The sequence below is a fragment of the Nicotiana tomentosiformis genome, chromosome 4 (assembly GCF_000390325.3).
Source record: "Nicotiana tomentosiformis chromosome 4, ASM39032v3, whole genome shotgun sequence".
Lineage (NCBI taxonomy): Eukaryota > Viridiplantae > Streptophyta > Magnoliopsida > Solanales > Solanaceae > Nicotiana > Nicotiana tomentosiformis.
In genome coordinates, this window is record NC_090815.1 from 127,164,114 (window position 1) to 127,187,974 (window position 23,861).

The 23,861-nt window shown below is 33.8% G+C and overlaps 3 protein-coding genes and 1 long non-coding RNA gene across 4 annotated transcripts; 3 read left to right on the forward strand and 1 right to left on the reverse strand.

Annotated features, from left to right (window-relative positions):
* On the forward strand, nucleotides 1–2,662 carry LOC104105808 (phenylcoumaran benzylic ether reductase TP7-like). The gene is made up of 5 exons (XM_009614204.4): nucleotides 1–224; nucleotides 775–909; nucleotides 1,101–1,338; nucleotides 1,984–2,187; nucleotides 2,278–2,662. The coding sequence occupies exons 1-5, from the start codon at nucleotides 39–41 to the stop codon at nucleotides 2,442–2,444; spliced, it is 930 nt and encodes a 309-aa protein (XP_009612499.1). The 5' UTR covers nucleotides 1–38; the 3' UTR covers nucleotides 2,445–2,662.
* Nucleotides 2,663–6,881: 4,219 nt separating this feature from the next.
* LOC104105809 (phenylcoumaran benzylic ether reductase TP7) lies at nucleotides 6,882–9,059 on the forward strand. Its single transcript, XM_009614205.4, has 5 exons — nucleotides 6,882–7,154; nucleotides 7,379–7,513; nucleotides 8,044–8,281; nucleotides 8,377–8,580; nucleotides 8,674–9,059. The coding sequence occupies exons 1-5, from the start codon at nucleotides 6,972–6,974 to the stop codon at nucleotides 8,838–8,840; spliced, it is 927 nt and encodes a 308-aa protein (XP_009612500.1). The 5' UTR covers nucleotides 6,882–6,971; the 3' UTR covers nucleotides 8,841–9,059.
* Nucleotides 9,060–11,318: 2,259 nt separating this feature from the next.
* LOC138910689 (uncharacterized) lies at nucleotides 11,319–12,969 on the reverse strand. Its single transcript, XR_011415841.1, has 3 exons — nucleotides 12,679–12,969; nucleotides 12,220–12,597; nucleotides 11,319–11,519 (listed from the first exon to the last, which is right to left on the reverse strand). It is a non-coding gene; the product is annotated as an uncharacterized lncRNA (long non-coding RNA).
* Nucleotides 12,970–13,960: 991 nt separating this feature from the next.
* On the forward strand, nucleotides 13,961–20,532 carry LOC104105810 (gamma carbonic anhydrase 1, mitochondrial-like). Its single transcript, XM_009614206.4, has 5 exons — nucleotides 13,961–14,331; nucleotides 17,325–17,468; nucleotides 18,639–18,764; nucleotides 18,834–18,985; nucleotides 19,918–20,532. Exons 1-5 carry the CDS (start codon nucleotides 14,217–14,219, stop codon nucleotides 20,200–20,202), a joined length of 822 nt encoding a protein of 273 aa, XP_009612501.1. The 5' UTR covers nucleotides 13,961–14,216; the 3' UTR covers nucleotides 20,203–20,532.
* The last annotated feature ends 3,329 nt before the right edge of the window (nucleotides 20,533–23,861 follow it).

Consider the following 23,861-nt stretch of genomic DNA (forward strand, 5'->3'; position numbering starts at 1 on the left):
TGAGAAGGCTCTTAATTTCAACTTCTACCATTGATCAAATGGCTGAGAAAAGCAAAATTCTAATCATTGGAGCAACTGGGTATATTGGAAAATATTTAGTTGAAGCAAGTGCAAAAGCTGGACACCCCAGTTTTGCTTTTGTTAGAGAGAGCACAATACTTTCTGACCCTGTTGAGGCTAAACTTGTTGAGAGTTTCAAGAATTTGGGTGTCACAATTGTTCATGTATGTATATATAATATGGTGCATTAATTCTTTCCTTGTATTATTCAAACCAAAATAAGGGAAAAGGATTGAAATAAATTTTACATGTAAGGAGGGGTGTCAAATGCGTGTGTTGCGTCGTTATTGGGCGTGTCAAAATGGCGCCCAAAAGTTACTTGGGCTAAGATGCGCTGGGTCAAAATTGGCTAAAATTTGGGTCATAGTCCAACCCGCCCAACTTTTATTAAGCTTTACTTAATATGTGTTGTTTTCTTATGAATTGTATAATTACTAAATTAGACTTTGTTTTTCTTTTATTATGGTCATATATAACATCAAAACAAAATTGTTTCTAAGATATTTTGGCAAAATTACTCATTGGTCAATTTGGGCTAAAAATCAGCTTAACTTTAAATGAGTTGAGATGAGTTGAGTCAAGATAGACTGAGTTCAATAAATTGGCGGGTCAATAACCATACCCAACCTTGAGCGGATTAGGCGGATCAATTGGGCTTGGGCCAAATTTGACAGCCCTACATATAAGTATATTTTAATTTCTTATTTTGAACAGGGTGATTTATATGATCATGAGAGTTTGGTGAAGGCTGTAAAGCAAGTGGATGTGGTAATATCAGCAGTAGGTCATATGCAATTGGCTGATCAAGTTAATATCATAGCTGCTATCAAAGAAGCTGGCAATATTAAGGTTGGTTCGCTATAGACGGATTTAAAATATAAATTTGATGAATTTTAGTTTTTTATTATTATTGAATTCTCTAATTTTTGAATTTTATGGGTTTAGAATTTAATACTTATTGGAAAGTTTAGTAGTTTTTCACATTTATATTTAATTACATAATGTTCATGGTGCTAAATTATCTTATGTAAATTTTTCAGAGATTCCTCCCTTCAGAGTTTGGTATGGATGTTGATAAGGCCAATACTGTGGAACCAGTAAAGTCTTTAGTTGATGCAAAAGCCCAAATTCGTAGAGCTATTGAATCTGAAGGAATTCCTTATACTTATGTCTCAAGCGACTGTTTTGATGGTTTTTTCCTAGCAAATTTGGTCCAACTACAAGCCACTGCCCCCCCTAGAGACAAAATCATCATTCCTGGAGATGGAAATGTTAAGGGTATGTGGACAAAAAATTCCTTATCCGCTTTGTTTTACGGACTCTCTAAATTATCGTCATATCCGTATCGGATCTTTCAAAAATATAATACACTAGTTTTGGAGGATTCCTCACGCATATACACGGATCCACGATATATACTTTGCGAGTTCAACTTTTAAGATTTTTAGTACTGAACCCGTTATATTTTTTAAGTTATGGATTCATGTCTACTATTTATTATAATTTCAGTAAAGTTTTACACATAAACTTATGATCTGCACTGAAAGTTATGGGTTCAGTTGCACATGTACCTGCAATCAGTGGCGTAGCAACATAGACCGAAGGGTGTTCAACTTCCTTCATCGAAAAATTACACTAAGTATATAAAAAATTATACTATGTATAAAGGTCAAAAATTATTTTTTATAGATATATATTAAACTTTTAACATTCTTTATAAAAATTTTGGCCTTGCCATTGCCTGCAATGGTACATCCGCCCCTGGTCACGCACCGACTAATATTTTCGAAGAGTTCGAGTAACATAGCGTACCCACCACTGTGACAACTCTATTAATTTGAAAGAAAACAAGTTCATGGCAAAATGTCTCATTTTGTATATTTTTCCTGTTTTTTTTTCTTTTCGTTTTTTCTTTTTTTGCAGCTGTATTCAATGAGGAACATGATATTGGCACCTACACTATTAAAGCTGTTGATGACCCGAGAACATTAAACAAGACACTCTATATTAAGCCTCCCAAAAACACACTATCGTTCAATGAGCTAGTGGCTATGTGGGAGAAAATGATTGGTCAAACTCTAGAGAAAATCTACATTCCAGAGGAGCAAATTCTCAAAGACATCAATAGTCAGTAATCTTATTCTTTAATCAAGATTTTTTTTTTTCAATTAAGATTTGGTAATTAATTATGACGTTGTATATTGTATACTGTTGCAGCATCTCCTTTTCCAAACAATGTCGCTTTGGCGCTTAACCACTTAACATTTGTAAAAGGTGATCTAACTAATTTTGAGATTGAGCCAGCGTTTGGGGTTGAGGCCTCAGAACTTTATCCACATGTCAAGTACACCACTGCGGAGGAGTACCTTATTCAATTTGTCTAATATTCGCACGTCTGATGTCTCCGATCGCTCAAAATAAATAATTATAAATGTCTATCACCTATGTTAATAATGGCATGTATTAACTGAGCCATGTCGAATGGTCTGTTTTACGTTTTTGTCGATCGGTTTTTATCATCAATTCTGAGTACTATAACGAAACTACAGAAAATGAAAAAACATTTGTGTCTTTTATGTGATGCTCGCTTATTCAAATTTCTTGAGCAATTAGATAAAATGTGTAAGTCTCTTATACTAGATTGTAAGATCCTGTAATCAGATAAAATGTGTTAGTAACATGTATTTCCTGTGCTAAGAACCTAATTCATTGACAACCCTAATCTCCACTTTATTTTTTCTCTCTTGAAAGATGATATGATTAGAAAAAAGTAAACACAATAAGATTTATATCTTAGTCATTACATGTATTTATTTTTAGAAATAAATTTTAATTATTAAAATTCAAATATCTTAATCTATTAAAGTATCCTAATATTCAGATGTATATTCACCTTACATACATTAGATAGAAATGAACTAGTATTATCTTTAACAAATGTAACAAATTATTTTACACAAAAGAGAAAGAATAAAAGGCCAATAAAAAAGAAATAATCATTCTGTCCTTCAAAATTAGACTTCAATCACATTAACCCCATTCTTTAGATTTTTGCACACTGCCCCTTACACTAGTTACACTTAATGATAGAGAATGAGCATATTTTAAAAGACGCTCAACATCAGTCCTTGCTCCAGTATTAACATTTACCTCTCTACTATTAATAACCCCAACATTAATACGACTCAAAAAAGACTCAAACCGTAATATTATTGCATGTGTGTATTCCTACAATAAACAGATGATATCGATAAAAATATAGGCCATACATTCTTTTTGATTTTTCAGAAATGTTACTTCCTATTTTAAGTAGTCTTGTGATCCAAAAATATTTAAGAAAGTACTCGAATAAAAGTATTAATTCAAGAGAACTTTTCTTCCATAAATTAAGTTTGTACTGAAACTTCTTTGAATATAAGAATTACAACGACAAAGCCTTTCATCGGCAGAAATAAATAGATAAAAAAGTACATAAAACGCGCGCGCACGCACAGGAAGAGATCAAATTATCGATATAATTAGACAAACCATAGACACAAATAAAAACCCCGATTCAAACACAAACAAAAAAATCAGATATAAATGGACCAAGGAACTTTTAAAGTGGGCCCATTTTCTTATTGGGTGGGTTAGATGGGTATAAGGATCATGGATTAAATGAGTTTTATTACGGAAAACTACCAAATATGTTCATTTATAAGTAGTTTATTATAAAAATTGGTCAATTCATAAAATATTACTAATATTAGTCAAATATTACCAATATTAGCCATTAGCTATTTGTAGCCAAAAAAGGTCAAATATTTGTATTTTTTTGAGTGGGTGTTATTATAATAGATTGGGTACATCTTAGGGAGCTTGAATCTTTGTTTTGGGATGATTTGGTGGAGTTTTGAGTTGGTTTGAATTGAAAATTCCAAGTAGAAGATGAACATGAAAAAAAATAATATGTGTATTTCAATGTGTATCATTTATGTATCACATATGTATCATATTTGTGTCAAATGTATATCACATGTATATCCATGTATACATGTGTGTAAGATACATGCGTGATACATGTTTGGTACATGTGTGTCGCAGAAGAACATTTTGAACTCGATTTTAACTACGAATTTTAATTTGATACCAAATCAGTCCAAATCACCTCCGATCTTCCTCAAATTTTGTATATTGATTCATCTATATATTTTCAATGAATTTCAACCATACCCATGATATATATATATATATATATATATATATATATATATATATATATATATATATAAGTTGGAATTTATTTGAGACATTTCCGTAAGATTCCCATTTTATTATTAGAAAATGGGGTTTTAATGTGACATGATATGTTAAATGTGTGGTATTTATTTTTTGAGTCAAAACAAAAATAACTTTGGTAGGATGAGTCTAGAAGTTGAGTGACTTATGAAATAGAAGAATCTCCAGAAGAAGAAAAAAAAAGAAATACAAGTGACTGTCACATGTTAAAGTAATGATACTATAAAAAAAAATTACATTCTAACATATATCACTTAAATCCTTGGTAACCCCCCCCCCCCAACCACCACACACACATACACAAAAGGGTCAAGATCATGGTTTAGTGGGGTTTCTTAAAGTATAGTGTAGATGTGATCATATTCGCATATTTCCATTTCTCGCAACATCACTCAATGTCAACTTAACACACCAAATTAAACTACTTTACAGGTAATGCCGTAACCTGCATTGAACAATTATTATCCTTATCTCGGCTTCATTCATTTCTAAGTTACCCTCTACTGTTTGGTCATACAATACCAAATTGGCAATTCCATATATGACCCTTTACCTAACCTATAGAGAGAACCATAACCAAAGATTTTTTTTTTTTTTTTGGGTCTTGGGGGGGGGGGGGGGGGGGGGGTCATTTCCAATCAAACTAAATTAATTTGCGTACATTTTATTTGCTTAAGAAACCATGTATATCTAATATTTCTAGAAGTCCACCTTATGGTCTTTGTTAATTTGGAGTTAACTCAAGCTATAATCGTGCTATGAATGGAACAGCCTCGAAAAATTAAACTAATTTGAGTGTCGTTGATAATCTAATTCTCTTTCGATCTTATGCCACTATGTCCATTTCGTAGCTCTAACTATTTAAAATATTTTTTTAAAAATAATTAATCAAATTCTTAGTTGATGAAAATCAAATAAAAGGATTCAACTATGTTAATCCGAGTGCCATCTATTATCTACCTTTCTTTTGGCTCCTACTCACTACTTTCACACCTCTTGAGTGTGATTAACACTAATCTATGGTTTACCAAAACTGTTTGGCCTGTAATATTAATGATACTTTAACCATCAATGTTGGCTACCTAGGAAGCTCTACAAACATGTTTGCTTTGTAACTATCTAAGTATCTAAGTTTTAAGTATCTGATTTACCCAAAAAAAACACTAATCTATGGTTGATGATAGGGGTGTTTAAACCGAATCGAATAACCGCACCAAACCGAAAAGTCAAACCAAATCAATTAAAAAACCCGACTAGGTTTGATTTGGTATTGAGAAAAAAAATCTGAACCAAACCGACATATAAATATATAATTTTTATATATACTTTTAAGACTTTATATTGAATTTTCTTTTAAAAAATGTAGAAATATTCGAGATCCTCTCATGAGATGTAATATTTAATAGAACTATAAAATGTATTTATTTTTATTTACTATAAATAATGGGCTGTATCACTTTCTTATTAAGTGTTACTGAAATGCGTCAATCATCTCTTTGTTCTTCCATATTCATATGTCAAGATTTCTTATATCTTTTTCAAATTTGATTAAGAATTAAATAGAATATATCATTATTTAGGTATCATCTTGATTTTTATGTTTAATTATTAAATTCGGTTAACCTTGAAAGCGTACATTAACAAAACAATTATTGTTAGACAACTAAGAAAATAACTATCATGTGTTACTAAGAAAATTCTCCCAAAAGAATATTTTAATAGACATATGTTATTTAATTTTTAAAATATTTTACTAAACAAATATTTACTTATCAAAACTTTATCTATAACTTTAACAAAGTAAGATTGAAAAATATTCATGTAACAAAAAAATCCGAAAAACCCAAAAAATCCGACAAAATCGAACCAATCGAAACCGATGTAGTTGGTTTGGTTTGGTTTGGTTTTGATAAAAACCTAACCAACCCGATCCATGTACATCCCTAGTTGATGATATGTAATAGTACTCCATTCGTTTCAGTTTAAGCATAAGTATTTATTTTTTAATCCATTTTAAAATGCATAGCAATCTTTTAAATTTGAAAACTATTTAATTTAAACTTATTCATTCTTAATGACAAGCTTTTATTGCCATGCAAATATTATGGCATATGATAAGTTTCAAAAATATTATAACCATACAAATATTATGATATAAAATTACAAGTTTTAAAAGTGTTTCTTTCTATCGTAAATTATGTGAGGCAAACTATGCCACATAAGTTGAAACAAAAAAAAGTAGAATTTTATGCGACTTTGTAATGGGATTTTGCATGCGATTTTGCAGTGCGATTAAATTTTTTTTATACCATCAAGTTATATTAAAGATAACTACAAATAACATTTATAAACAACGAAATTAATAACCTAGAAAAATAATACAAATCTTAAAATTTATTTATATATAAAAAAAAATTACACTATCGAAGTCGTGAATAATTGCTCCTCAAAGGAAGCAAGACAATTAGTTAGAAGGTTAGTTGGAAAACCGAGGTCATTTTGGTACTTACACACACCTAGCTCGGCGCATAAAATGATGTTGCCTCAGCATGCTTTGATACCACAACCAAATTCTTGAGAAGGCTAATTCAACTTCACTTTTACACCCACTGAAATTAATCTCTACTTTTCAAATGGCTGAGAAAAGCAAAGTTCTGATCATTGGAGGAACTGGATATATTGGAAAATTTGTAGTAGAAGCAAGTGCAAAATCTGGACACCCCACCTTTGCATTGGTTAGAGAGAGCACAGTTTCTGACCCTGTTAAGGGTAAAATTGTTGACAATTTCAAGAATTTGGGTGTCACTATTCTTCATGTATGTATATATAGTGCATTAATTCTTTCCTTTTATGTAAACCAAAATGAGGAAAAAGAATTGAAATAATTTTAATTTTTAACACAAGGTAGGGGTAAGCGCTGTATATATCCCACCCTCCCCAGAGTACTCCACTCGTAGGATCATACTGGACTTGTTGTTTGTTGTAAAATGAGGAAAAATAATTGAAATGCAAGTAATAGTAAATTTCTTGTTTTGAACAGGGTGATTTATATGATCATGAGAGTTTGGTGAAGGCTATAAAGCAAGTGGACGTGGTAATATCAACAATGGGGATGATGCAATTGGCTGATCAAGTTAAGGTCATTGCTGCTATCAAAGAAGCTGGCAATATTAAGGTAAATGGTTCTTATTTTTTCAAGATTTTAGGATACATTTAGCATCAGTACTCTGTCATTTCTATCTGTTAATGCTCATTCATAGTACTTTGATACACAAAAAAAAAGGGCAGCCGCTATGCGCGAGAGGCTGTTTCCATGTCTCGAACCCGTGACCTCCTAGTTATATGGCAGCAACTTTACCAGTTACGCCTAGGCAAGTACTTTGATACAATTAGCATGAACAACATTTGAACAAATATAAGAAAAGATGTAATGTAGGTCAAAGGATAATAATGGAATCTTGATAACTACAGTAGTAGTTGATAAAATTGTTAATTTATTAGATAGCATTTGAATTAGAAAATATAGACTTGATCAATATGTGCCATCACATGAAACCTCAAATTAAGGGTGTTAGCCTCCTTGAATTAACTCATAAAACGAGTTAATTTCCTAAACTGGTCCCAATTTTCAGTCTGATTTCTGTGGCAACACCAGTTTTACATAATGTTTATGGAAATAAATTACCTTATGCTTAAATTTTTCAGAGATTCTTGCCTTCGGAGTTTGGTATGGATGTTGATAAGACCAACGCTGTGGAACCAGCAAAGTCTGCATTTGTTGTGAAATCTCAAATCCGCAGAGCTATTGAAGCTGAAGGAATTCCTTATACTTATGTCTCGTGTAACTGTTTTGCTGGTTACTTCTTACCAACTATGGTTCAGCCCGGAGCCACTGCTCCACCTAGAGACAAAGTCATCATTCCCGGGGATGGAAATGTTAAGGGTACAAGCAAAAAAATTCTTATCCCCGCGACACTAGTTTTGGTTTGCGACTCCATTGATTTGAATGTCTCATTTTTGTATACTGTTTGTTTGCAGCTGTATTCAATGAAGAACATGATATTGGTACCTATACTATTAAAGCTGTTGATGATCCGAGAACATTGAACAAGACCCTCTACATTAAGCCTCCCAAAAACACGTTATCGTTCAATGAACTTGTGGCTGTGTGGGAGAAAATGATTGGAAAAACTTTGGAGAAGATCTACATTCCAGAAGAGCAAATTCTCAAAGACATTGAAAGTTAGTTATCTTTATCATATCTCTTTAATCAAGATAATTCTTTCAATTTAGCATTGGTAATCCTGATGTTGTGTATATTGTATACTGTTGCAGCATCTCCAATGCCATTGCCTGTTATACTAGCAATCAACCACGCAACGTTTGTGAAGGGTGATCAAACCAATTTTAAGATCGAGCCATCATTTGGGGTTGAGGCCTCAGAACTTTATCCAGATGTCAAGTACACTACTGTGGAGGAGTACCTTGGTCACTTTGTGTAAATTTTACACGTTTAATGTCTCCGATCACTCGAATAAATTGTTACACGATGAGTGTTAATTGTCAAACATTTTGTCTTGAATTGTGAGTGTTTGTAACCTGCGTGATCGAGGACTTAGTGAATGGCCTGTTTTAAGCTTATATCTGTTTTCAATATCATCCATATTGAGTATATTATGAAACTACAGATAATGGAAAACATTGGTGTATTTTTGCTTTTGCGTTATTGTCTACCCTCTTGTACCAGATTTTAAGCTGGACTTTAAGCTATCATTATTGAGCATTAAGTTTTCGAATGTATGGAACATAATCAACGGGTAGTTTGCCCTAAAATAGTAAAATCTAAAGAAGTCAAACTAACACATCAACTTTCAATTCCTCATTCATAGAATTCAACATTTACGATATAGTCTCTATTTTGTTTGCTGACTCTTCATTCAGAATGATTTGAACCACGGGAGGATCTTCCTCTTGCCACCAACGCCCATCATTTATTCTAATAAGAACCTATGTAATTAGTGTTAGTCCCGCCAATATTGCTGTATTTGTAAATAATAATTCTGCAAAATATAAGTTAACGTAATGAAACAGTAATTAATTCGAGCCCACTGAATTCACAGTGTTTCCTTAAGGAATTTAATCCCCTCCTAGTACCCAAGGTAATGGATTATTTCCTCCCAGGATAGAACGAATCACACACTGGTGTAGCGGTACTTCAAACCCCAGTGTTTAAGCGAACACAAAATTCGGTAGCAAATCACACTTACAGTTGCTTTGTTTGAAGTTAAAAAACAATGCAGAACGAGGGAGTAGAAACTCAGAAAATCGTATGAAAATGCTGAGAGGAAGCAGTGTAATGTATAGCCAAATATGTTGAGCGATTTTCAGTTTGTTTCTTATGCGTTGAGTGTTGAGTGTCTTTCCTCAACATCTGCTGCACATATATATATAGCAGCCAGTGTTGAAGAAGACCAAACGTCCACCCTCCATGGTGGAGCAAGCATTAGCTTGTTTGTGGAGCAAGCAAGCTAATGGATCATTTGACCAAATGGTCAATACATGGATTGTTAATATTTATTATTAACAAATAAATTTGGTCCAAAAAATTAATCAATTGATCATTTGACCAAATCCGAGCCGAGCCGAGCCGAGCCGAAGCCGACCGAGCGATGACGACGGCGCGAGGCTTGCTTTCTTCTTAACTCTTTAAGAGCTACAAGAAGAGCAATTATATATATACCCACCAAAAATCTTTTCCTCTTCCAATATGGGACAATATCTCATTGTCAAGAAGGGGAAACTTTAAATTTTACTCAAAATTTCATTTTCCCTCCATTTCCCATTCACCCTCATTTTAAGACTATTTCATCTTAAAAATTAAAACCTCAACAATTAGTATCGCGATCAAAGAGCTGAATAAGGGAATGAGTGAATATACAGGGATTGGAAAATGTTGTCAATTTGGTATGATGAAATAATGAGGTCTTACCCTACCATTATCATGCTTTAGTCTTACTCCAGGAAGTTCTCCTTTTGCCAACTAGTTAGGTAAACTCTTCGACTAGGGGTGTCAAATAGGAGGATTGGGTCGATTTTGGGCGGATAAAAATAGATTGAGTTAATAAATGGGGGATCATTGACCCGTCCAAAAGTTATTTGAGCTGAGATGGGTTGAGTCAAGATGAGCTAAAATTTTGGTCATAGCCCAACCTATCCAACTCTTATCAAGCTTTAATTAATGTGTTGTTTTCTTATGAATTGTATAATTATTAAATAAGATTTTTTTTCTTTTGTTATGGTCATATATATAACATATCAAACAAAAAAAAATTATTTCTATGATATTTTAAACAAAGTTACTCATTGATCAATTTGGGCTAAAAATCAAAGAATCTTTACACAAATAGCTGGTCATATTAATTGTTTACTTTTTCTAGCCAAATACATAGATTATACATTAATTATACACAATTATACACATACAATATATAAATTATGCATATATTATATCTCCACCAGCTATTTTTAGTTTAAGTTATTGGGTGGGCAGCTATTTAGGTTAATTCTTCAAAAATCAATCATACTTTAAATGAGTTGAGATGAGTTGAGCCAAGATGGTATGATTCAATAAATTGACGTATCAATAACCAATCTAAGGCGGGTTGGACAGGTCATTTGGGCTTGAGCCAAATTTGACAACCGTACCTCCAACTTTAGGTGCAACAGTGTATGCTTCATTCTAGACTGGATCATGATCCTTTCATAATTAGAGTAATTTTTCATCTGAGGATGACAACTGACAATACTTTTCAGCTGCAACAGTGTAGGATGATTAGACATGAAGTAAATTTGAAGATTAATAAAGAAGTCACAAATAAAGGAAAAGAGGCTCAAGAATATTTAGCTAAAAGTAAAACCAGCCACAAGTACTTTCAGGCACGGAGCCCCTTTGGACAAACTTCTTCCACGTTGTCTTTGTTAATTATTCTGCTGCCTCAAAGACTAAATCCTTTAATTTCTTTTTACTCAAAGTTCATCAATCCCCATTGCCATTATTGTTATGTGGTAAAGGAAAATTAAATGGAAAAAGAGGGAAAAATAACAAATTATGTACTTTAATTAATGGAATTGTTGCTGTACCTTCTTTAGATATATTTACAAATCATAGTGTCCACTGTCCACTCTAATAGTACGCTTGGTCAAGTTTCTCAAGATGCATTTTTTTTTTTCAAAATTATTTTTTTTTTCCTAACTTGAGCGGTTTGATCAAGCTTTTTTGGGGAAAAAAAGTATTTTTGGGAAGAAGCAGAAAAAAGTAGCTTCTTCCCAAAAGCAGAAACAAAAGCAGTTTTGACTTTTCTTCTTATCAAGAATACTTTTAACAAAATATAGTATATACCAAAATAACCGTTAAACCTAATACTTAGGATATTAATGTATACATATTTCTTATTATTTTTAGGATAACTTTCTAATATATAGTGATTTTAGGGGTGAATGCTTTTATATTTGTTGAATGATTTTTAATATATTTAACTTATATTAAAAGAATTAAGTACTTTTAAATTTTATTTTTATATTTTACTTAAATAAAATAAAAAGATTTAATTATTGCATGTAATAACAAATTTTTGAGATTATTTATTTACTTATAATATTAATTATTAAGTAAATATATTCATGTCCTTATTCGTAATTTGATACTTAAAAGCACTTTCTGAAAAGTTTGGTCAAACACAAATTATTGTTCAAAAGTGCTTTTCAGAGTGATTAGTCAAATACAAATTACTTCTGTCCAAAAGTACTTTTTTCAAAAGCAATTTTTAAAAAAATCACTTCTCTAAATAAGCTGATTTCTAGCTTGGCCAAACAGGATATAACCCCTCCCAATAATGCAAACACGACCCTATCTCAATATCAAAGTGAAGCTGCCTTAACAAATTGGAAAATGGAATTAAATTTCTGCAACCCGAAAAGGCGTCCTCACTCATCAATGACTACCTGCTCGGACCAAAAATATCGCCACACGTCAGATCCTCCGAACAGGTGTGAAAGACATTTTTGAGGGCCAGAACAACATAACTTAAAAATACTAGCTCTCCTGTAACCTTCCTCACCCTAGTGTCGGGGCCGGAAATGGCCCCAACACTGGTGCTAATGGTGGCATCGACTCTTTTCGTGGCGGTGCCACTGCGACTAGCGCCCTCCTTGGCAACAACTCCATCACTTTACCAATCTTTATTCTCTCGTGTAAGTCACCTGCAAAAGAGAGATTAATAACTCCAAACTTGATAAGATCAACAGCTAGGAAGTGACGAAACATTTTAACAATATCCTTACTTGTGTGTTCGATAACAAAAAACTCCCCATTGGCTTTAGCAGAAGCTGACAAACGGACAAGAACAGGGGTAACAATTGTGAGAACAGCCCAAAAGAATAAAATCAAAATAAAAGTTCTCCCCCTCATTTGCTGCAGAATTTTCAGACAGACAATTGAAAGAAGGATTTTATGTAGTAGCAAAACTATATATAGTTAGGTACTACAAGAGACCTATAATTACTTAGCTGGCCATGTTTTAGGAACAATTGCATTGATGATACTAAAGTATTCAAAGGTACTACGAATAATGCCCAATTGGACGTGTATGATTTGTATAAACAAAACCCCATTTGTAATAAAAGTCAGATACTAATTACTATGATGATAATCTTGTTAATTTCTCTGTTTCGGTTGTTAGGAAGTTGTTACACCGTACCACTTGTGTGTTTATGATTAAGTATTCACATGGCATATCATATCCTACTCATACAGCCCAGCTTATCAACTCATTTAGCCCAAAATCATCTTATCTTCGAAATTTCCACTTTAAATTAGGCACATACTGTTATGTTAGTTAAGAGTTAATCAGAATTGAACAGACAACTTTGACACGATAGCACAGGGTGTAGTGGACTTCTATATGCACCTCCAAGAAGCAACTTCTTCTCAAGAGCAAATAGAAAAGGGCAACTGCACAAACTCCTCTGTGAGCATTTCCGAGAACGGTTGGATCACATAGAGTCGGTACTCGGTTGTATGTTGTCCTACCTAACATTTTTGCAATAGACTATTTTTAGGATTTAAACACATGACTTAGCTTCCTGATATGGTGACTACTCTTATTATTGCGCCTAGCTCTTTCTGCGCAAGAACAAATATATACGGGTGAAATTTAAATGATTGGGTTCTATTTATTGACTATAGTGGCTAGACTTATCTATTGTGATACCGAAAGTGGTTATATAGTGGTGTTTTGATACATATGAGGTCGTGGAAATATTTATTGATATAAGTGTTCCAACAAATGATTTAAGTTTTTCTAAACTTTACTTCTCTTTATTTGTATTTAAGATTTACAAAAGAAAGTAATAGATTTGAGAGAGATTTTATCATTACAAACTTCCATCATATTGTTATGAACCAAACAAGATAACTCAATAACATAAAAGCTTAAGAACATTAATGAGACCAAATATGCGTTTAAAACAAGGGCACATTTGGAATAAGTATTGGACATCAAAGCATGTATGTGCGAAAGTATTAACGACCAACAAATCTGCCATATTTGGACCTTTTTGATAAATAAATAAAAAAAGTCAATCTATCTCTAACAGAAAAAAAAAAAAAAAAAAGAAAAGCCAAATTGCCAAATATGCCCTTTGGAGGCCCAAGGCAAACTGGTACCCCTCATTCTGCCCTACCAATACTTGCTGAATCCGTCATTTCTCACTCTCTCTTGTGTAGGTTGTAGCTAAGCCACAACACAAACAGCTTGACTGCATAAACCCACTGATCAAAAAGAGGGCAAAACGAAGAAGAAGGAGAGTCTAAGGTCAAAATGGGAACCCTTGGGAAAGCAATTTACTCCCTGGGAGCCATCGTTCGAGCGACCGGCCAAGCCCTTGATCGCATCGGCAATCGACTTCAAGGCAGCTCCTACTTAGAAGAACACCGTAATTATCCCTTCTTCTTAACCCTAGATCTCATTTCTCCAGAACGCTCCGTTACCGATTTTTTTTTTTCATATCGTGTTACTACATAATCTAGTTTGTTTATGTTAATTGCATTTCATCCACTTGCGCTCAATCTAAAAAATGGTTAACACATCTGGCTTTCGGAGTGGGGACATTTAGGAAATTGCTCATAATTTTAATAAAATTTTCATATTCAGAGATTATATTAGCAATCAAACAGAAAAAAAAAAAAAGACTATAAATCTCAACCTTTTAGATGAAGATAAAATCTAGTCAAAAGAATATTGTTTGGCTCCTCATATAGTGCAAGTAATCATCTTCTTGAGACAGTTTGAATCCTTATCGGAGTTCCTATGGAAAAATAATTAGAATAGGGTGGAAAAGCCTTTAGGAATGGGTTTTATAATGGAAGTTCTAATGTGTATTTGAATGTTATATTCAGTAGTTTCAGTTAAGGGATGATATGCGCAAACAAAGAACATGTGGACGAAAGATGTAATATGTGAGAATGCAGGTGTAATGAGCTGTAAATGTTTGAGATGTTGCAGACTATATGATAGCAAAAGTACTTGCAAATCGAAAGTGGTGCTATCTATTGTCAATGCAAACCTGTTTTGCGGGTAGAACTACTTTCTTAGAACCTGTTTGTTCAGAGACATTAGCTCACCCTATTCTAGCTCCATATTAAAGCTGATTTTCGAGGACTACTGGTGCTTACAAGAAATAGACTTTAGGCAATTTATATCTCGCCAAAGATTAATCTGATTCAAATATTTGTGCCTAAAAATGGAGGAAGGATCGAAGTTGGTTTCAGAAGGACCTAAAGTGGAGATTTTGGTGCCCGTTCTTGCTAGCCTCCATTATGACTTGAGAGCTTGATTGCTATCCTAGTTGCTATTTTCCCCATTTAGCACACATAATATGCCTACTACGGATTTGTAACATGAAAAATTATCCATTTCATTGTCACTAACTAGTTGTCCACGACAACCCCTATGCATCTCTATCTCCTTTTTCTCTTAGTCTTACAGTAGTTTAGAGCCTTTATTCTTGGCAAAATACATACTTTACCCATCGACCTTGTCCCCAAATCCTTCTTACGCACCTGTTAAATACGGGAATAATATTATACACCAAAACTTTTAAAGGTGTGTCAATTACACACCACTTCGGTGTTTGACCACATCTCCTTAAAGATTGCTATTACACGCGCCAATCAACACGTGCCATAAATCGAGAAAAAAAAAAGAAAAACTGGAAAAAAAACCTCTGCCCCCACCCCCCGCCCCCTCTCCTCATCTTCCCAAAAAAAAATACATAAAAGAAAAAACCCTGCCCCCTCCTCATCTTCCCAACCCCATCATCTTCTCCACCACCACCATACTACCACCAACCCTTCCACCACAAAGCACCTTCTTTCCTAACTATAGTTTCAACTCTTTGCCGATTTTTAACAAGTTTTTACAATATTCATCACAAATCCTTATACAAAATTCAAATTCAAGCTCAAACCCAAAGCTTCAAACTTGTTAATGGTGTTTTTTGAATTTTATCAAAATTAATCACCAAATTTTCAGCATATTTTTAGTAAAAATTTACTCAACAATAATCACGAATTCAAACTAATTTTCTAGGTCATGGAACACCAAAATCAACAAGACCCGATTAAATTTTTAAGCTTTTTCAAAAGGTCAACAATGGTGTTTTTTACAAGTCCCAATAGCTCCTCTTTTCTTCTTCTTTTTCATTTTCTTTTTCTTCTTAAGTCATGTGGGTTGGAGAGGCGAAACATGAGGGGTAGACAAAACTAGGATGGGGGTTGGGGAAGAAGACGAAACGGAGGGCGGGGAACGCTGGGGTTTGGGGTTGGGGAAGAAGACATGAGTTATATTTTTTTTCTTTAATTTAAAAAGGAAATAGTTTTAAAAAGGGGGGAGAAAAACTTAATTTCGGATGAATTTTTTAGTTTTTACGCCTCTTTTATGTGTAATACACGCGTGTGGCACGTGGCAAAAGAGGTGTGTAATTGACACACTTTTAAAAGTTTTGGTGTGTAGTACTATTCCCGTGTTTAACAAGTGTGTAAGAGGGATTTGAGTACAAGGTTGATGGGTAAAGTATGTATTTTACCTTTATTCTTTAACCTAGTTATATCTGAAGGGGCCAAAAAGACATATCTTTTCATCTTCATCTTCTATATCTCCCAAGCTTGTTTCATAAAAATAAAATACAAATCTTCCAAGCTGGTTACCCCCCCCCCCCCAAAAAAAAAAAATAGAAGAATTGCTGTAGATTCAGAGAAAAGCAGTTCTTTTTATCTGGTTTAACATTTGATGATAGTCCTATATATCACACCAGAAGCTAAAATTTTGTGATAATAAATGAGAGCATATAGAAGCCAATTTAGCTATTGCAGCATGAAACTGGATTTGAATTTTGTGCGGACCAGCTAACCTTAAACAGATTGCATTATATTGACTAATGAATGAAGATTGAAGATAGACTAACTGATACGTCATGTTGGCTAAATGGTCAACCTCTCACCAATCATATGCCTGCCAGAGAAGTATCTTGGTACTTCTTGTTCGTCAGATACTCTAAACAGATCAACCTTTAGACTGCTGAATTTTGTTGAGTGCTGAACTGCTGATGGTAGGCAGCATTTTGAACTTTGATCTCACTGTATTTGTGTCTATTCAGTATCAGATGCTAGTGTGTATGAACTCGTAGGTCATAGTTGAATATAACCAATGCATTATTGTCATATTTGTTTATTTATATCTGAAGTGCTTCAGTTACACCCCACTCGTCCTTCATGCAGCAATTTTGCATACCTTTTCAAACCCCCTTCCGCTCCTCCTTATTGAAAAAATAAAAAAGAGGATCCATGATTAGCCTTTTGGTATTTAAACTCCTTTTGAGTGGTTAAATTGTGGTCTTATGTTTGGTTATTTACGCTTTCTATGTTTCAGTGTCTAGGCATCGGACTCTTATGAACATATTTGATAAAGCTCCGGTGGTGGATAAGGATGTATTTGTGGCTCCAGGTGCCTCGGTCATCGGAGACGTACACGTGGGGCGGAATTCATCTATTTGGTACGGATGCGTGCTAAGAGGTAGGTTATCCCAACATTGTTCTTGTTGGATGGTGCATTTGAGTGTTACATGACAGTTAACATCCTTTTGATTCTTTTTGTTGGCTTTTATTTTGCGGGGGTGGGGGGTTGTTGGGAATAAAGTAACAGCCTCTTGATTTTTAGTCATGTTTTCATGGCTCCCATCTGTTATAAGTATGAAAATCTTGAAGTTGGTTATGCCTGTTAATTAGATAAAGTAACAGCCTCTTGATTCTTTAGTCATTTATCCATGACTCCCCTCTCTTATATGCATGAAATCTTGTAGTTGGCTAAGCCTCTTATCTATTAGAAATTAAGAATTGTGCATTACTCTATGAATTGTCTAGATCTTAGTTTAAGGCAAACTTTTGAAAATTGATCAACAAATCAATGTTCATAACTATATTAGGGGCTTGTTGGAAGTTGAACAGCTTCACTCCAGAATCACCAGTGGAACCTAGTATTTTCTGTGGATGAGCATACCCTCCTTATCCCCCCCCCAAAAAGGACTATATCCTGCTGGTATTTCTTTTTGTTTGTCTTTGGTCCAAGATGCAAGCTGAGATGGTTCTAACAATTCTAACCCTGCACACTAGAATTTGGTAAAAAGCCCTTTTTGCTGGAATCATAAATTATTTATTTGGAGCACATCTCTTCTCCTCCTTCCCCTTCCCCCCAATATATTATTTCTGTAAATTCTACAAGTCAATTCAGATAGTAAAAGGAACTATGAATAATGCATGAAGTAGCAGTTATATATTTTCATTTCAAATTGCACGTAAGGACCCCAAAAGCCTGTCTTACACGTATATGTAGAGTGTGTTAGATATATCCATGTTCTCTGATCATGTAAACAATCAGCAAAAAGTGAGGTGTGTAAGGGGTGTTCACGTCCCAAACCAACCTGCTGGAAAAATTTTTAAATTCTCGTAGATGAACCATTTCTTGATATGGGCTTCTCCTTCCTTGTTTCCCTTTCAAATATCATGAATATGATTGTCTGTGGGTTGGATTGGAGGTGTGTTTCTTAATCATTTCCAAGACTTGATGATAATCCCAACAACTTCAGCATCATTTTGTGTACAGTGATTATAAGTCGGCAAGAAATTATCTTTCTTTGCTTGCTATATTGTCAGTTTTCAAATTTTTACGTTCCTTTTCTGTTTACAGGTGACGTTAACAGCATCAGTGTTGGATCTGGTACCAATATACAAGACAACTCCCTTGTTCATGTGGCCAAATCAAATATAAGTCAAAAGGTGCTACCCACCATTATAGGGAACAATGTCACTGTTGGTAAGCATTCAAGTCGACCTTAGCATCAGTTGTCTTGGTTTTATGGATAGTGACTTAAACTATCTGTAGGTCATAGTGCTGTTGTACATGGCTGCACCATTGAGGATGAGGCCTTCATTGGAATGGGAGCCACACTGCTTGATGGTGTCCATGTAGAGAAACATGCCATGGTTGCTGCAGGAGCCCTTGTGAGACAGAACACAAGGATCCCCTCTGGAGAGGTATGGTATCCGCTTGTCCCCTCATCACCAGTGATCACCTTACAGTAAGTTCACTGTTTAAAAGAGATGGTAGAGGCATTGCTAAAATGCCCTGGGTGGTTGAATTTCCACTAAGGTGTTCTACTCACTCCTTGAGGCATACACCTACATCTGCTGCTACTTGCTAGCAATAACACCTCACCTTTTAAATCACTTATATGGACTACAGAGTTTCTCTTTCTTTTGTGGGATTCGCTCTCTGTCCACCAATGTCAGATAGATGAGAGAAGCAAAAATATGGAAAACATGATTAGATCTTGTCTTTAATTAGATACTGCAATTGGCAATACGATATTATCATATAGGACCTTGCCCTTGGACTTCAAATTTCCTAGTTTATTACTGCTGCACAGCAAAAGTCAGTGGCTTGAATTGTTTGCTTTTCTTCCTATTTGGTCCCTGAGGAAAGCGGCTTTTTTGTGGATTACACTTAAGAATTGTTTGATTGCCTGCATTATTGCACAATCTGCTTTCTATGCCATTCTGAGATTTTGCCTGCTATGCTATTCTGATTAGGTCAGATACAACAGTGTTGCTTATATGTTTGCAATGTCGTAAGTAATTTGAATATGAGATAGGAACTTTGATAGCATGCCAATTGCCCAACTTATTTGGCTTACTTTACTGGTCCACATTTTCCTATAAATTGGATTTATCCGAATGTCTTAACTTTGTATTATGATTGGTGTGCAAGGGGGGTTTAGGACTGTCCAATGATTCATAAGTCTACCATTTGTTCTCCTTATTCCATTCTGAATAGTTATGGTGATGTGTTGGATTCAACATTCAGTGTAAAGCCACATTATGATTGGCTTCTTCTGCAAATAGTGTATATGATTTAGGAGACTACCATCTGCTCTCACCATCTAACTGTGAATTTCTATATGACACAGGTATGGGCAGGCAATCCAGCTAAGTTTCTGAGGAAGCTAACTGATGAAGAGATAGCCTTTATTGCCCAGTCAGCAACCAATTACTGTAACCTCGCTCGTGTTCATGCAGCTGAGAATTCCAAGTCCTTTGACGAAATTGAATTTGAAAAGATGCTTCGTAAGAAGTATGCCAAACGTGATGAGGAATATGATTCTATGATTGGTGTTGTACGTGAAACACCTCCCGAGCTTGTACTTCCTGATAATATTCTCCCTGAAAAAGCTGCAAAGAGCATCATCCAATGAGATCTGTACCCAAGCAACTCTCTTTTTTGCTTTTCTGAGATTGATTTTACCCCGTGAGCATCTGTAGGGGATAGTCATGGATATTGGTTGTTGCGCTTCCAAATAATACCAAACTTATTGGATAACATCGATATGTCAGTGCTTGTAGTTAAGACTTTTGCCCCTAGTTTCCCAGGCACTTGTTCAGCTTGGGAAAGGAACTTACACCCAAAAGCCATATGCATTTGGTGCTTGTAACTTGGAAATCATTTTCATAGATGAATTTGCTAAATTGTACTTGGAATAACATGAAACATTGACAGCGCGTCCCGAAAGTAGTTCTGTTGGCAATGCCCTTGTTGTGGAATTCTCCTAAATTCAGCTTAATGGTCCTAAAATTCAAATCACTTATAGTCGTGCTTGATCATGGACTTATGGTGAAGAATATCATTTGGGATGTCAAAGTTCTTAGTCAGCAAATTTTCTTCATCCAGTAAACGTTTTCCCTGTTTTGAATGGTGAAAATATCACTTGCAATATCAAATTTCTCGTTCTTAACTGCTGTGCTTAACAATCTTTCTACCTGGGCTGGATAAGACGTTGATGTACCACACTTCCTAAATTCAGTAAACTCTTCTACTGTTTGAGATTCCTCCTAATGGCTATGCTAATATACTATTGACGACTAAGTAGCACGGTCCATGTGGGAAAATCCTTAACCTAATCCTTAGGCATGTTATTAGCTGTAGAAATCCCAAGATGAAAGAAGCATGCTGTATCTTTTTGTACAATAATGCATAGTAGAATATTAGAAAGTTAAGGATGATTGGCTGATTGCGGTCTGAAGAGCCAAAAGATGAGCCAATCCCCGTAAATTAAGCTTGTCTTTCTGTGTTTTAATAAGTACAAAAGGAGCTCTGGTCTTCAATCATTTCATTTCTATATGAAGTGATTGGAATCTGTTGAATTGTGTTTGATTTTAAATGGAGTCATCTCGTTCGTGTTTCTCTCTTTACCCTTCGGCGGATACTTGAGTTCCACTTTATTTATTGGTATTGGGGCCTTTGGAATATATAGGAATAATTACATCTTTGATCCCTCAATTAGCGATAACTTTTATATTTTGGTCCTTGTATTATTATACTACACATATATATTAACCTTTACTTGATCAAACTGTATAGTTTTGTCTTTTTTACATAGGAAATATATTATATTTAGATCATTTTTAGAAGTACACTACTCTAGAATATGGAAAAATAGTTCAAATTCGTTAAATTTGTGAAGATTCACAAGTAGAAGGATTAAAGTGTATATTTTAATTAATTATTTAAAGTTAATTAATTATTTAAAGTCTAATATGTTAATTAGATATCACAAGGATCAAATTCAGAATTTTTCAGTTTTAGAGATTTAAGGGGTCCATAGAAGATTCCTTTTGAATTGCTTTTTTTCTTTTACAGAGGTGGTCCACTGAATCGAGAAATGTTTTCTCTAGCCAAAAACCCTAGTTCCTAGGCTTCTATAGCTATTGCAAAACTAATTAATTGTCTAAACCATTGATAGTGGTCAGTGGATGCTTAACAGATATGCCTAGAGTTTCAAAAAATGAAAAAGAAAATGCTTAAGTAATTCAATTAATATGAAGCAAGTCGTATATTTGATTGGTCGGCTAAAAATAATTATATATGCTAGTTAAATATATAAAAAAAAATTAATTAATTATTTATAAAATATATATATTATACGTTAATATACAAAAAAAATATATTTCACGACTATTATTTTTTGGATCAGGTATATAGTATATTTTTCTCTTTTATTTACATGCGTAGGCCATCTATAATCTTCCAAACTTCTAGATTTTTGATTATCTTCACTCCTGTTGACGTTGGATTTACGTGGATCGTGGAAGATAGCTAGTCTTCATATGGTGAACTTTTACATTGCATCATGTGCAAGATGATCTTTTTTGTACTTTTTTCTACGATTTTCCACTCGAATCCCCAATGTATCCACCTAGTTTATTGCTTTACAATTTTTTTGGCGTAACGAGGATGAATGCGTCACTAATGTATTGTGGCTAAGCCTTGTCAGGAAATTAAATAAGTGTGTTTAAATTTTGAATACCTTTATCATTAGATTATATTTTTTTAATTAATAATAAGTAATATTTACTCTATACATAATATAATTTTCGACAAAAGATGTTCGGTTGACCTAATAGGTTCACTCTTGCTAATGTAGGCACAGAAAGCAAAAGACGAGGATATGTCACACGCAACTCAACCAAGTGTTACTTTATTTATACTCTTCTATCAACGGAAATAAACCTCTTGGTCGAGTTTAGACATATTCAATCAATTCATAATTAGACAGGAAAAAGCCAGAGAGAGAGAGAGACGGCAACCTCAGTATCAAAAGTGAGTGTAAAGTCAGATTTATCCATTTGGACAAAAATGTCAATCAAATGGGAGTTTTTGAATTGATGGGGAAAAAAAGGACTGTACAAATATAGAGGCATTATTGAAAGGTAGACAAAATCTGATGGAAGTGCACGAGTTTAGATACGTTTCAGTTAAAGTCATGAACAATGATCAAAATCCACCAATATTTCAACAAAATTGCTATGTGAAATTTAAGGGAAGAGACAAAGCAGCAACAGCAAAGCATCTTCAAAGTTCAAACCTCTGCTCTTTTTCTAGAAAGAAAAAGTTAACACCAACCCTCCAAATATCTACATTTGGACACAGATTTGTTCTAAACTTAAAAAGTATTTTCGAAATTGTGTTTAGATATGTATTTTATTTATAAAAAAAAAATTTAAAATTTTATGAGTGGAAGAAAAAATTTTACTCAAAAACTGCCCTAAACCAATTTTTCGAAACTTGAAATCTTTTTTGAAATTTTCAAAAACTAATCATAATTCATGAACAAACAATATTTTCCTTGTCCAGATAATTTTGTGGATAACAATTTAGGAGGTACAAAATTCGTGATTTGTCTGTTATTATTGTCATTTGAAAAGAAAAAAAAATACTGGAAAGATAAAAAGTTTCCGTTTCTCCTTGTTTAATACGTAAGTAAGTAATTAAGAGTGGATTAAGTAAAAGTTGAATTATGTACATCTTCACGTACATTTTTTAATCTGTCCAATACTGGATGGGAATGAGTAAATATATCACTTTTACTGTGATTCGTATCATTCTTACAAGCAAACAACTACAAGTATATCATCATTACTTCACTTTAGAAAAAAAATAAACTCTCTGATTCTCTCTCCACACCCAGTTTGATAACCATAGAAAATTTATTATACTCATATGTGGATTTAATTATTTAATATCTTATATAAAATATAGGCTATAATGTTGACGACTTAAACATGGCATCCAAATTATGATATTTCACAAAAAGAGGGGAGGAAACACAATCCAAAAGCAATATTGACAAAAAAAATAACAAGTGTTAGCTATTTAGAAATTATAGTCTGTTAAAACTTGTGGACTGATAATATTTAGTTTCTAATCAATGAGCTGTGTAATCTTTTAAATTCATAATGATTAATGTATGAGTGGTTTTGCTGTTGAATTAATAGTATTTTTTAGAATGATTACTGGCCAAAATATCACGACAATACTAATTACTTGTGTAATGAAATTTAGAAAGATGTTAACTCC